The following is a 12,469-nucleotide window of genomic DNA, read 5'->3' as shown; positions in this document are numbered from 1 at the left end:
TGTATGTTGCATGTAAATGCGTATAAAAATCCTGAAAGGACATAAATAGATTACAGCAGTAATTTCTAGGGATGGAACTGACAGGTCAAGAGTGACTTTCGCTTTATCTGCACTATTAAAAACATTTGCAAAAAGAAAGCACATATGAACCACTGCATCATCAAAATAAAGGGTTTTTTCCCCTAAAAAAAGGAGAGAAGCAAGGAGATACAGATTCAAAAACATAATATCATTGTGAAATGGAAAACGAACGATTTTTCTCGTTGATAGGTTGTTAAATATTGCGAATTGATAAACTTTTGTACCTGCCTTCTCAACAAAGGTCTGCAGTTCCTAGTTCAGGCCCGATGGAGCGGGAGGGCACAGGGTTAGCAGGCAGAGCCCCTGCATCCTAGTCCTCGCTCTGCCTCTTACTTGGCCAGCCACTTAATCTTGCTGAATCTCAGCCTCTCTAAAATCTATAAAATGGGGATAACAATAATACTTAGGTCATGACATTGTTGTGAAAATTTGTTGTGAACTGTGATATGCGCCACAGACTGTGAAGTTCTATTTTATACTATTATGTGGAACACAGGATTTTAATGCACAGAATGTGCTCTAACATCAATTCTCTGCTAAAGGAGACCGAGATTAATCATTAAATAGAAAAATAGGAACAAAAGTGGTTTAAAAGGTAGAGTTTATTTGACAATTCACAAGTGATTTGCAAATTTTATGGATTATTTGGAGCCAACTTTGAGAACCAGTAGCTCCTCTTTTCTTTCTGGAATGTCTAACATGCTCTAATTTGTTGCCCAAGTAGCGCAAGTCATGTCTACTCAAGGAATTCAAGCTAATTTTTAACTTAAACTAGAAATAAAAATCAAATACCATACAGCAGTCTAAAACCAAATACAGAGTATTTTGTTATTGTTGTTGTCATCCTTTGAGATAATTTATACCAGAGATAATTTGTATACAGTTATCTGTTTATGAATCAATATGAAAAAAAGAGTAAGGATCATTTAAGATAACAGAAATGTTAACTCTGAACTTTCTACAGCAATGCAAACACAAAATCACCTGGTCCTAGTGGTGAATTCAGTTCAAAATAACACAGTTAAAAAGACATATGTAGTATACTTAAACCTCTAGAACTTGGCTTGGAGAGTCAGGTGAGCCACAGAAAGATTAATAAGCCAAGTTCTATAACTTCTTTTTGGGTGTAGCTTCCCCCCCTCGCAACCGTTTAGAAATGACAGCTACATGGAAGTCCAATATGTTAACAGAAGGAACAGCATGTAACGTAATTTAAGTAACAAGTCAATAAGAAAAGTGATTTTCATAAATATTTGAGACTGGGTTTACAGAAGACAGAGGTTTTCTTAGGTGACCCCATCTCTGTATTTTGTTTCAGTTGCACAGTACTGAGAAAGCTCTGATTCAGCCTAAGAAATGGTAGCCGCTCTTTCAGAGCTCACCTTGAAATACCAAGATGCTCTTTCATGTACCACGGATGGCCTTATTCTGGCCTCTGCACAAAAACAGTTAACCTAGTACTCGTGTTTGCTGGATTTCAACATTTTAATATGTTAAAAACAGCATATTTGAGTTTGTTGGTTTTTAATTTTTGAAGTTAAAATATTTCTAAAATCAAATATTAAGGAAGGATCTCAAGGCAGTTTGAATATCACTGCCTCAAGACATGAGTGGATTGATTTATTTTGGAGTGAAATTTGGCTTTCTGAACCTCCACTCTACGCTTCCATGAGTCCCCACTCCTTGTCCACTCATCCCTCTTGGCCATCCCTTCTGTCTCTTTCATAAGCTCTTGTCCCGCACCTGGCCCAAAGTGACATTTCCCTTTGACATTCTCTTCATTTCTCATGCCCTCAACCACCATTACATAAGCTAACATCTCCCAAATATCTCCAGCTCATATTTTTCTCCTGAGCTCCATTTAGACTCACATCTCCAGTTGGATAGTCTATAGGCATCTTAAACTCAAAATGGAACTAACTCATCATTCTCACCTTTGCCTTTGCTTTGTCTTACCTCCTTGACTCCACCCAAACTAAGCCCCTCCCCCTCTTGAATTCATTATCTCAGTAAATGGGATTGTTCACCCTGTTGTCCAACTCAAGAGACTTAGGAGTCATCTGGCTTTCTTCTCTTTTCCTCGCCATCTTCATTAGCAAAGAAGTCCTACTGATTCTACCCCCTAAATATTCCCTGAATCCATTCCATCTTCTCCTTTCCCATTGCCACTGCCATAAAGCAGACTCTCAACAGGGATTGTGATTTGCATAACTACCTAGACTTGTAAAACAGTTTTTTTTTTTTATCACATCACTTCTTTACAAAAAATCCTTCAGTATCTCTGCATTACCTTCAAAATAAAAACCCCAATCTTTCATATGACTTAGAGTCCTTCCTCATCTACCGCTTGCCTACTTCTCCGTCACCATCTTTTGCCATATCCTTCCCTACAGCCTATGTTTCAGTGTGCTAACCCGTTCTAAGTTTCTAAACGTCTCAATTCTTTCATCCCTCTGAGCTCTAGCACATGACATACTCTCTACAATTCTCTTTCAGTCCTTATTCAACTAGCTGGCTCCCACTCCTCCATCAAGAATCAGTTGAGTGTCGTCTCTTTTGGGAAAGACTTCTTGACTCTTCTTCCCTTGGGGCTCCCCTGCGCTAGTACTCTCCATTACCGTTGCACCTTTGCACTATAAAGTAACTGTCCGTGTCTTGTACTAAATTGTGAGCTTCTCCCTCCAGTCTCTATTTCAGATGGGGCCTGGGACATAGCAGGTGCTCAATAAATGTTTTAACTAAGAGAGTAAAAGGCATGATTTAGAGGCCAATGGATCACTTACAGGTCTATTAACAAAACAATAACCCCATGACTGTGATTTTCCAGTGAGATGGCACCTTGCTCTATGAATCTTTTAAATTAATCCAATTCAAACTCAATCCTTTGGTGGTTCCCCAAAAGGATAACATAGAATTATATAAGATCTAGCAATTCCACTTCCAGGAATATACCCAAAGAAATGAAAGCAGGGACTCAAACAAATACTTATACAGGAATGTTGACTGCAGAATTATTCACAAGAGCCAAAAGGTGGAAATGACCCAAGTGTCCATCAACAGATGAACGGATAAGCCAAATGTGGTATATCCACACAATGGAACATTATTCAGCATTGAAACGGAATGAAATTCCAATATATGCCACAACATGGATAAACCTTGAAAACATGCTAATTGAAATAAGCCAGACACAAAAAGATAAATATTGTATGATTCCACTTATATGAGGGGTATCACTCATCTAAAGATCCAAGGGCCATGAGTTACTTCTAGGGCTGATCTAATGGCTAGATAGCCTGCAGAGGCCTTAACTTCTGTGGAACCATAATTGACCACAAAGTCTCCCAGTACTGACTGCAAAACCTGCATCCTACTGAACTACTATATAATGTTGGAGAATGAGTTTTACAGGTTTACAACTTGTTTCATTAGGAAACTTAAGAGATGAATTACCTTCCCAAGGCCTTTATAAATAGTTTGCTACTTAAATTTTATAAACTGAAATTCTGCATATAAAATATAACTTCCTTGGATTATCTGAAGGCTGTAAATTTTTTTTAAAAATTTAAGACTAAAACATATCGCATAAATATGACACCTGCAAACAAAGTATGATTTATAACTGAACAATAACAAGCATGTAAACACCAAACGAGGCTGAAGAGGTTGTTCAAGAAGAGCGAGTATAAAGTATTTAGTTAAGTGCCCTAATGAGATATTCGAGAGGCAAGGCAGACAAGCTGGAGGGAAAACTGTACCAGAAACACAAGCAAGATCTCCCCCTTCTGACTGTGGTACCAGCTGACCAGACCGATCACTGGGCACACAGCGAGTGCAAACATCCGAGCCGCCTTCCTTCCTCCCCCCCGCCCTCTTCCAGAGGACACCCCTGCAAGGCCTCTACACGTAGAAATGAAATGTCAAACAGTACAGGGCCTGTCATACAGCAGATACTCAACAAACACCCCTTTCTGTTCCGTTTCATACTGAAATGGTCAGGACAGCATTCACTTCAAGTCTATCTGCTTTCTAGCCATGTTTTCTGAAATAGTCATTCTACCTAAGGTATCACAATCAAATAAGTCATATATGCAAGTCACACAGATATGACTTATTATACATACGCATATATAGTAACATAGTTGAAAAACACAGATAACAAAATCAGGAATGTTGATAGAAAAAAATACCCACAAAAGACATTTTTCTACACAGAAATGGGCTTAATTTTCCATTTATTAGGCACCCATTATCACCTTAATTTGGTGTTATCAGGAGAAAGCAAAGTAATATTTCTGGCCCTGGGTAGATTTGATGTTAAAATAATTGACAAAAGTAGGTCAGAATCCCACAGAATGGTGAGTTCTGAATATTAGGTGTCTCATATTAGGTTATAAATCCCGACAAGACAAATGACAGGATCTTTTGAAAGCCTTTGGAATTCATTAGGGCAATTCCAACATGTTTAGTTAAAAGCAGCAGCAAGGTAGGAAGTAGCACTTATGTGTCTCTGGCTGTCCTGATGTACTTTTAGATAAAAACTGAAGTCACTGTGCTCCTGCTTTTTGCTGGCTCTTTCCACAAAAAATATCCTCTCCCACCGGATGTGCTCCTGCTGTCCTCTGGAATGTGTCCTTTAATCTAAAGGAGAGAAGCGTCCTCAAAGAGCCCAGAGGATTGACTAGATCTAACTTCTCTCCCTGGGTCACCTGTTTTTCATAAAAATGACCTACAATGTTTCCTTTCTATCTAGTGTACCAGCAGAAATCACTAGGCAGTGTAGTGCTGATTGAGTCTTTGAGTGTTTTGTTTTGGATAAAACTGTTAGCTATTCTACTAGGTAATATATAAACAAAAAATGAAAAACATTCATTTCTTTAATGCAATAACTATGCTTCTATTTGTGTGACATCTATATATCAGCTTCCCATAGAGAAAAACTGTCATAAAAATTTGAGGTCCAATTTAACATGAATATTAGGAAAAAATACACTTTCACAATTTCGAGTAAGGTGAATGATACATTTTTTCCATTCTAAAACGATCCTTTTCTAGTAATTTTAAAAATATTCTCTCACATAAAAATTATCTCCTCAACAAATACTTATTATAGGACAGTATCCTACTTGAGAAATTTCTAAAAATATGTCATTCTCAACTACTTCTTACCTGAAAGTTTTCTTTTTTAAGATTTTATATAAATTAATTTACTTCATGAATGATAAAGGAACAATGCTATTAAATATCCAGAAGACAAAAATTCAATAAAGACTATTTCATGACTTCAAGCACAGAATTTCATGATTTTCAAGTTATTTGATAGCAAATAAACAAAAGGATTTCTTCCAAAAAAACACTGCCACAAAAAAACTTTCCCTCTGGCCCGCCTCCCATTCCAGAACTGACAGAGAATCAGGTCTGCAAGGAGAGAGCTTGGAAGACTGTAGCACATACATTAAAAAATAAATTTAATTTTAACATGGCAAGGAAAAGAGTTTTAAAAGGTGATAGTGGTTTTAATTTTGAGTGTCTTTTAGTTCTACTTGAAAAAAAAATGTAACTTTTTCCTCTACTTCCCAACGGTTCAATGACAGCAAAACATTAAATCTATGATGGTGCTGGAGTTCTTCTATAGGGCCAAGTGGGGATGCAACTTCATGAACTTTTTTTAATCTGCAGAAAGAAAGGGGGAGAAGAAGAGAGAAAGAGAGAAAGAGAGAGAGAGAAGAAGAGAGGAGAAACAAAAACTAATTTTCCAGGCAGGGAAATATTTATAAAACCTTTTATGTCAAAGTTAGGATTTCACAACATAACACACTAATGCAAAATCCAGTAGCACCTGTAAGATTTAAGTAAATGCTGCCATCACTTAATGCTTTTAAATATCTGTAAAAGACTGAGGGAAAAAGATAAAGTACATTCTCCAGAGAACAACAAATGTATTTCAAAATAAAAACTGTATTTGTTTTTCTTTTTTTTTCAGTTGCTTTTTGTACAAGAATTCATAGTTATCATAGAATAACTTATACACAATGGGATCAATCTCTGCTTTCCTTTTTTGTGTCACTTCAAGTCCACATGTTCAGGCTATAGTTCCCCGTGTGATTTTCTGATAAATATATTACCACAGTTTGATCTAAATATAGATACATTATATAATACCTGTCTCTGGGAAAAATCAAATTTTATTATGCAAACTTTTATTTATATAATACAGAAATGGAGAAAACTACAGTAGGCACATGACCTAATTATGACTTGTAGATGACGACTTGAGATACTCTCCTACTGTAAATGAATGTTTAAAATAGTCAGTAAGAAGATTTTATTTATATGTGCACTTGTGTCCACCTTCTCCCATATACTGTACACGTCTAATGACAATCTGGGAATTTAAAGGTGCAGCCCTCAAGAAATTGTTAAATCACTAAAAAAAGAAAAATCTAGGCTCTATTGCACAAGGAAAAAACTCACAAAATTTCCAATTTTAAATTTCATAGCAGTAGCAAAATATTAAAAATAATTTTCTGTATATACATATGGGTATATGTATATATTGAATTACACACATGTCTCACATATCAATACAATTCAAGTGGAGACATTTTGGTGAGTTATTTTCCCATTAAATGACAACTATGTCAAAATTTAAAAATATCTTATCACATCATTAAAATAATTCACTTACCATTTCAACAGTTTATACTTTTTTTTTTTATTTTTAACTCTTCAAAACTAAATTCCCTGATCCCTAGTGTTAAATCCCTATTTAAATTAAAATCTGGTGCTCTCTGTCACTCAGAAACTGATGGATAAAAGCACATCTACCTAATTTCATCAATCCAATAAATTGTAGTACCTGATCTATCAGAGAGACCTCTCAGCTCTGAGCCTGTGTACCTAAATTATCTTCCCTGTAAGAAACAGGGGAGGAAGATATCCTAAACTAGATGGAGGTAACTCATATGATGTTATAGCACACATAATACACGATAATAAAGGGTCTGATATAAACTTTTCAGAGACACCTGAAAACTCACTTTAGAAACTAACTTTAGAAACAAACCATTTATTTTTCACTCTAATATAAATTAATATGTATGTATTTACATACATACACATACATTTATAAAACAACTGTTTAGTGTTGAGTAGCTGTTTGTGAGTGAAAAAATGGTTACAAATTGATTAATTACCTTAATTCTGTATTGAACAATTCAATCTTTTTGGGGTACAAACAGAGTCAGTGCATTTGCAGACTTCCTCGAGTCAGACACTCAAGCAAACACTTTGAGAAAGAACACTCCCTCAGCATCACAGGCATCGCACAGCAAGAATATATGGACTCTGATGCAGTTCCTACTCCATATGCAGACTAGACAGCACTTGGCTTACTTTTAAAATAGCTTCTTAAAAGAAATATATAAAGAAATGCATGTTTGCCGAAAGTCCTTTAAAATTACATCAAAACAACATTAAAACCTGTTTACTGAGAAGAGCCTATTGAATTGAATTCCTGTTTTGAAATGCCTAGTTAACAGTTCAGAATATTGCCTTGTGAGGTTTGACTAGAGATGTGGCTGACGTGAAGACCCAGACAGAGTACACAGCTCCAATCCCAATAGTCCTCTGATCGGCTGTTTGATGGAAATGGGTCCCCTTTAAAATAGCTATACACCTTAAAATGATCTATAATAGACAGTTCCCCAATAACCATTATTATTTGTAAATTGAAATGCATTGATCATTCAGAAAAGATTTCTTGCAAAATATATAAATAAATGTAACTGCATATTCTGTAAATAGACTTAACATTGCTAGACCAGACCGTCAGTGACGGCTGCTATATTTCAGTACTGTGTGTCAAATTTATTAGAAATTTAAAAAGAAAAATTTCTGAGGGACTCAGCTGCCTTCGTTAGTTGGCTTTAAAATGTGTAATAAAATGGGAGACAACATCTTCTCATAAATACATGGAATCAACATGGAAAAGTAAACTCCACAGCGGACAAGGTTAGAGACCATCAGAGTGTACCAGCGTGGTCAGCAGAGTGAAATCTCTTCCAGTGTAAAGAAGGGAAGAACTCTATACACCCAATCATAGCAAGTATGTTTCAATGAAAGATGCAGCTCTCTCACTCCTGGCAAGAATTAACTGGTAATGGCACTGCTTCTCGGCAGTGCAAAAATATCCTGAGAAATTATTCAGATTACAACAAAAGACAGGGCTTTCATCACTAAGTTTTTGCACAAAACACAGCTTTAGATATCGTAAATAAATTAATTTAAAAAGCAGATAACCTTCACTGTGTTGAACACAAAAAGGGGATGTGACCCAGACATTGTTAATTCTCCCATTGGCTAATATCGGAAAAAAAGATTGCATTAAGTGTCTATTTATAACTTTCTAGTTAACTATGGCCAATAATATACATGGAGGTAATTTGTAGTTCAAGTTTTTCATCTCTTTTTTCCCCAACTAGCTACAAGCTGAATTCTAAAATTTACACTGAAATATACAATTCCAATTTTCAAAAGATCCTCTTCCTGGAGGAGTGATATTCAAATTTTTTGTGCAATCTTGATGCAGAGCCCAAACAGTCCTATGAAGAGAGACAGTGTATTTTTTTAATCAATTGGCACTGAAATTTCACTTTCCTTAGCTGCATTCTAGTAGCTTGGCCAAGTTATCTCGTAATTCTGTTAGTTCAAATATTTTTCCATCAAGAATTTCTAGGAGTGTCTTCAGGTTATTGCGAAAAGCTTCTTGTTCATTCTGACTTTTCTCCAGACGTTGCTCTAAGTCAGACAGTTGTCCCTCCAGGTCTTTGTTCCGAATTTCTACTTCCTTTAGAAACAAAAGTGTGATACACAGATACGTCAGTTCATGACTTAGAAAACAATATTACTTTCGTTATTACTAACATTGTAGCAGTTAATATAGTTTGACAAAGAGGACGAGCTTCTGAATCTCAAGTGAACAAAACTGAAGGAGATGTCAGATTTCAACCTCTGAGAAATCCATGTGGTTTCACTGAGTGGGTTGTTCATGAATCCATCATTCACCCCACAAAAACTCCCTGACTGCTTACTTGCCGCCAGGCAACCCTCCAGGCCTTCAAATCAAATACTGAGATGCAAGTGAAGGCTTGTTTTGCAGATGATTGACATCTCATTTCTATTTCTGCCCACGTAATTTCTCTAACGCACAACTGTGTGCAATCTCAGGCGAAAGCAGGCAGAGAAACAGAGACAAATTAATTTTTTTCTCCTAAGTGACAATTCTGGAGAAAGACTGAGAGAAGAAAACGACCCTCCAAAATGAGGTTTTAGGAGCCTCTGAGTATGTTAATTATTCTTTGTTTTGCCTCAATATCAAGTGAATGCACATGGTAGAGACTATGGCTCAACTACCAAAACCTGCAGTGAAGAGAGTTAACCAGTGTACATACAATAGGACCACAAAGCTAACACTTCCAATATGCTGCCAATCAAGGCAAGAGAACAGTGACAAAAGGGAAAGAAAAGTTCATCATGACAAAAATTTTAAAAAAATTTTTAAATAGAATAAATTCTGGCATACTTAAAAGTTATTTAGAAGTTTTTATTGCTTGAAAAATGTTTCTAAGTATGACAAATACAATAAGTGATTCTAAAAAATAAAATGATATAATATGAGCTCAAGATTTAATTCTGGTTAAAAAATCAAATTGAGAGTAAAGGCAGAAAACAAACTATTACACTTTAAACAAACTATTCAGGAAAACAACTAATCGAAAGTTACATATTCTTCCTGGAAAGCTCACTTTTACATCTAAGAGGAATTAAGTGACTGACACGAATCCCATTCACATCTGTAAATTATGAGAGACAATGAAAACATCTTGGTGTTAGGACCACAATATGCATCAGCCTCAGAAAATATGTTTCAAATGTTAGTATATCATTTAAATATAAATCTCTAAAAAAATTCTATCGTCTAAAGAATAGTGGAAACAAATATTTAAAAAATTTTTGGAAGACAATCTGATAAATATTAAATGAAAATAACAACATGAAGCGGCACACTGCAACTGGGCAAAAATCCGTATGCATGAGGACAAACACTGGGAATTAAGGTACAAACAGGAAACAGGAAATAGTTCAAGTTGTTTGGATTATGGGCATTTGTCCCCTAAAAATGTGTCTTATAATACGTGTAAAAATTCAGCTTTTGAGAAAAATAATTGGAAAATTAGCTTGAGTACATATTAGAAAGTAACAATTGATTTAGGATTCTGAACATCAAGAAATGTTCGCATGCCTTGACAGAAATAACTAAGAGCAAGGTTTAAGCAAGGATGTCACAGATGACTTGCAACAGCTGGGAAAATAAAGGAATAAAGCAGCTACAATGATTTATAAATGAAGAATTTAAGAAATCCCAGTCTTATCTTAAAGTGTTTATTGTTAGATGTTCACGGGTATGTTTCTAATTTCTTTACCAGGTATGTTTCTATTCTTTTTACTTTGAATAATCTACAAGGTGAAGATAAGTAAACTGAGAGCAGAATCTGAAACCAGTAAATGTTTATAAATTCAGAAGCCAAGTTCATGGCGGCTCTAAACTCTGAGGGAGAAAGCAGACCCTGAGGTCAAATGTAAAAATTCCACTCATATTGCCCAGCATGCTCTCTTGCCTGTGAAACAATAAGCTTAAGAGTAGACTGTCTTCAACTATAAAAAGAAACCAAATGTCATTCACTAGGAAACACCCACTTTGCCAGGCACCACCCAGTTTGCCCTCTAAGTCTTCCTTAAAAATGAAAGGTTTCCTTGTTCTCCTTTCCAAGCAATGAAACACCCTAACATTTCAATGGAAGCAAGCAAAACACCAAATTCTCTCAGCTATTAAAATTGCTTTGTTCTCTCTAGAAGGAGTCTTGTACTCTAAGCCATTTCTGACTGGAGGCATTTTACTAGGCAGATAACAAAGAGGATCCAATACAATGCTGACGGTGTTGGTCTATTTTCAGGCAGAGAATATGATCCTAGTACAAGAATAGATAACCCAGTGTACAGGGGCCAACAGGAGGCAACCGGAGCCCTGGTTGGTGGCACTTTCCAGTTAACCACCTTCTGTCCATATTTTCCAGCCTCTTTCTTGCCTTTTATCCTCCTTCCTAACTCACTCTCCTGTTTATTATCATTTTTGTCCTACTGCTTTCCTCTCTCCCTTACTGATATGGAAGCAGGTGCCAGGGGTACCTAGAGGCCTGGGGCAGCCCTGGTAAAGCAGTGGAAGCCAGAATTTGCTAAAACAAGTGCTCTAAAATGCAATAACCAAAAGTATAAATTCCTGGTGGACAGAAGGTCATGCTCTACATTTGTTAGCTGTGGAGCCTGCAACACTAGAGTGATGAAAAAGAACTTAAACAATTATTACCATCACCAATGGGACCAGATCAGGTTCATTTTCTATAAATTTAAATCTGCATCACTTAATCTAAATAAAAGCTACAGAAAGATTGTCTTTTTTGACATCTGATTTTCATCTTAAGTTCTTACAAGTAAGATATATTATTGCCCTATTAGAGCATTAACCTTCAGATATAACAGGATATATAAATCATCAAAACAAGTTTTAATAATTCAACAGAAAAATGGGTAAAAGACACAAATTTTGAAGAAGAGTTATTCAACAATTATTTACTGAATATCTTTTAGGTACCAGGCATTGAGGATACGACAGTAAATAAACAAAGATGGTCCCTGTTTTAATGGAGCATGCCTGGTAGAAGGAAGACACTGGCAACAAAGAAGGAAACAGAACAGATAACCTGGGTGGCTGAGGAAATGGTAACCATGTACAAAGGAATCTCCCAACCATCCTCCCAAACTCTATAAGCCAGTAATAAGAACAAATGCAACCACCCAAATTCCATGACTTCAATGTAATTAGAAGAAAGAGAGGAATACAAACTTCAAATTTCCTATAATTAGGTAACGTAAGCATCAATTTCCAGCAGAGGTATTTCTCAAGCTCTCATTCTAATCCTTTGCAGAGGGCAGGCAGGCTGTGGGGGCAACACACAGAAGAGGGAAGAAGAGAACGAAGGCCTAAGACTGAACTCTAATAACCCTGAGAAAGAGAAAGCACCAAAACACTGGAGGGAAAAACCATCCTAGTAGACCGGAGCAGACTCCAAGAAAGGAACTCAAGTGTCCACGAGACACAAGGAGGCAGCCTTGGCAGGGCAACACTGACGAGAAGGGTAAAGCGAAGAGAAAGGAACCTGTTGGAAGAGTGTGGTAAAGGGGAAAAGAAGCAACACAGGGAAACTTAAAATCTCCCAAGACAAAAGAAAATTGAAATCTCGATGGGCACACCACCTCTCCCCAAAAGAGG

The 12,469-nt window shown here is 36.3% G+C and overlaps 1 protein-coding gene across 2 annotated transcripts in view; it reads right to left on the bottom strand.

The window, feature by feature from the left end:
* Positions 1–665: 665 nt before the first annotated feature.
* The window catches only part of HOMER1 (homer scaffold protein 1), a 121,067-nt gene continuing 109,263 nt past the window's right edge, over positions 666–12,469 (bottom strand). For both annotated transcript variants that reach the window (XM_070234631.1, XM_023618107.2), the window contains exon 9: positions 666–8,929. In XM_070234631.1, the coding sequence (XP_070090732.1) occupies positions 8,741–8,929 (189 nt within the window). In that variant the 3' untranslated portion in view covers positions 666–8,740. The remainder of the gene's footprint in view (positions 8,930–12,469) is intronic.

The sequence above is a fragment of the Equus caballus genome, chromosome 14 (genome assembly GCF_041296265.1).
Source record: "Equus caballus isolate H_3958 breed thoroughbred chromosome 14, TB-T2T, whole genome shotgun sequence".
Classification (NCBI taxonomy): Eukaryota; Metazoa; Chordata; class Mammalia; order Perissodactyla; family Equidae; genus Equus; species Equus caballus.
This window is presented reverse-complemented; position numbering and strand designations above follow the sequence as displayed.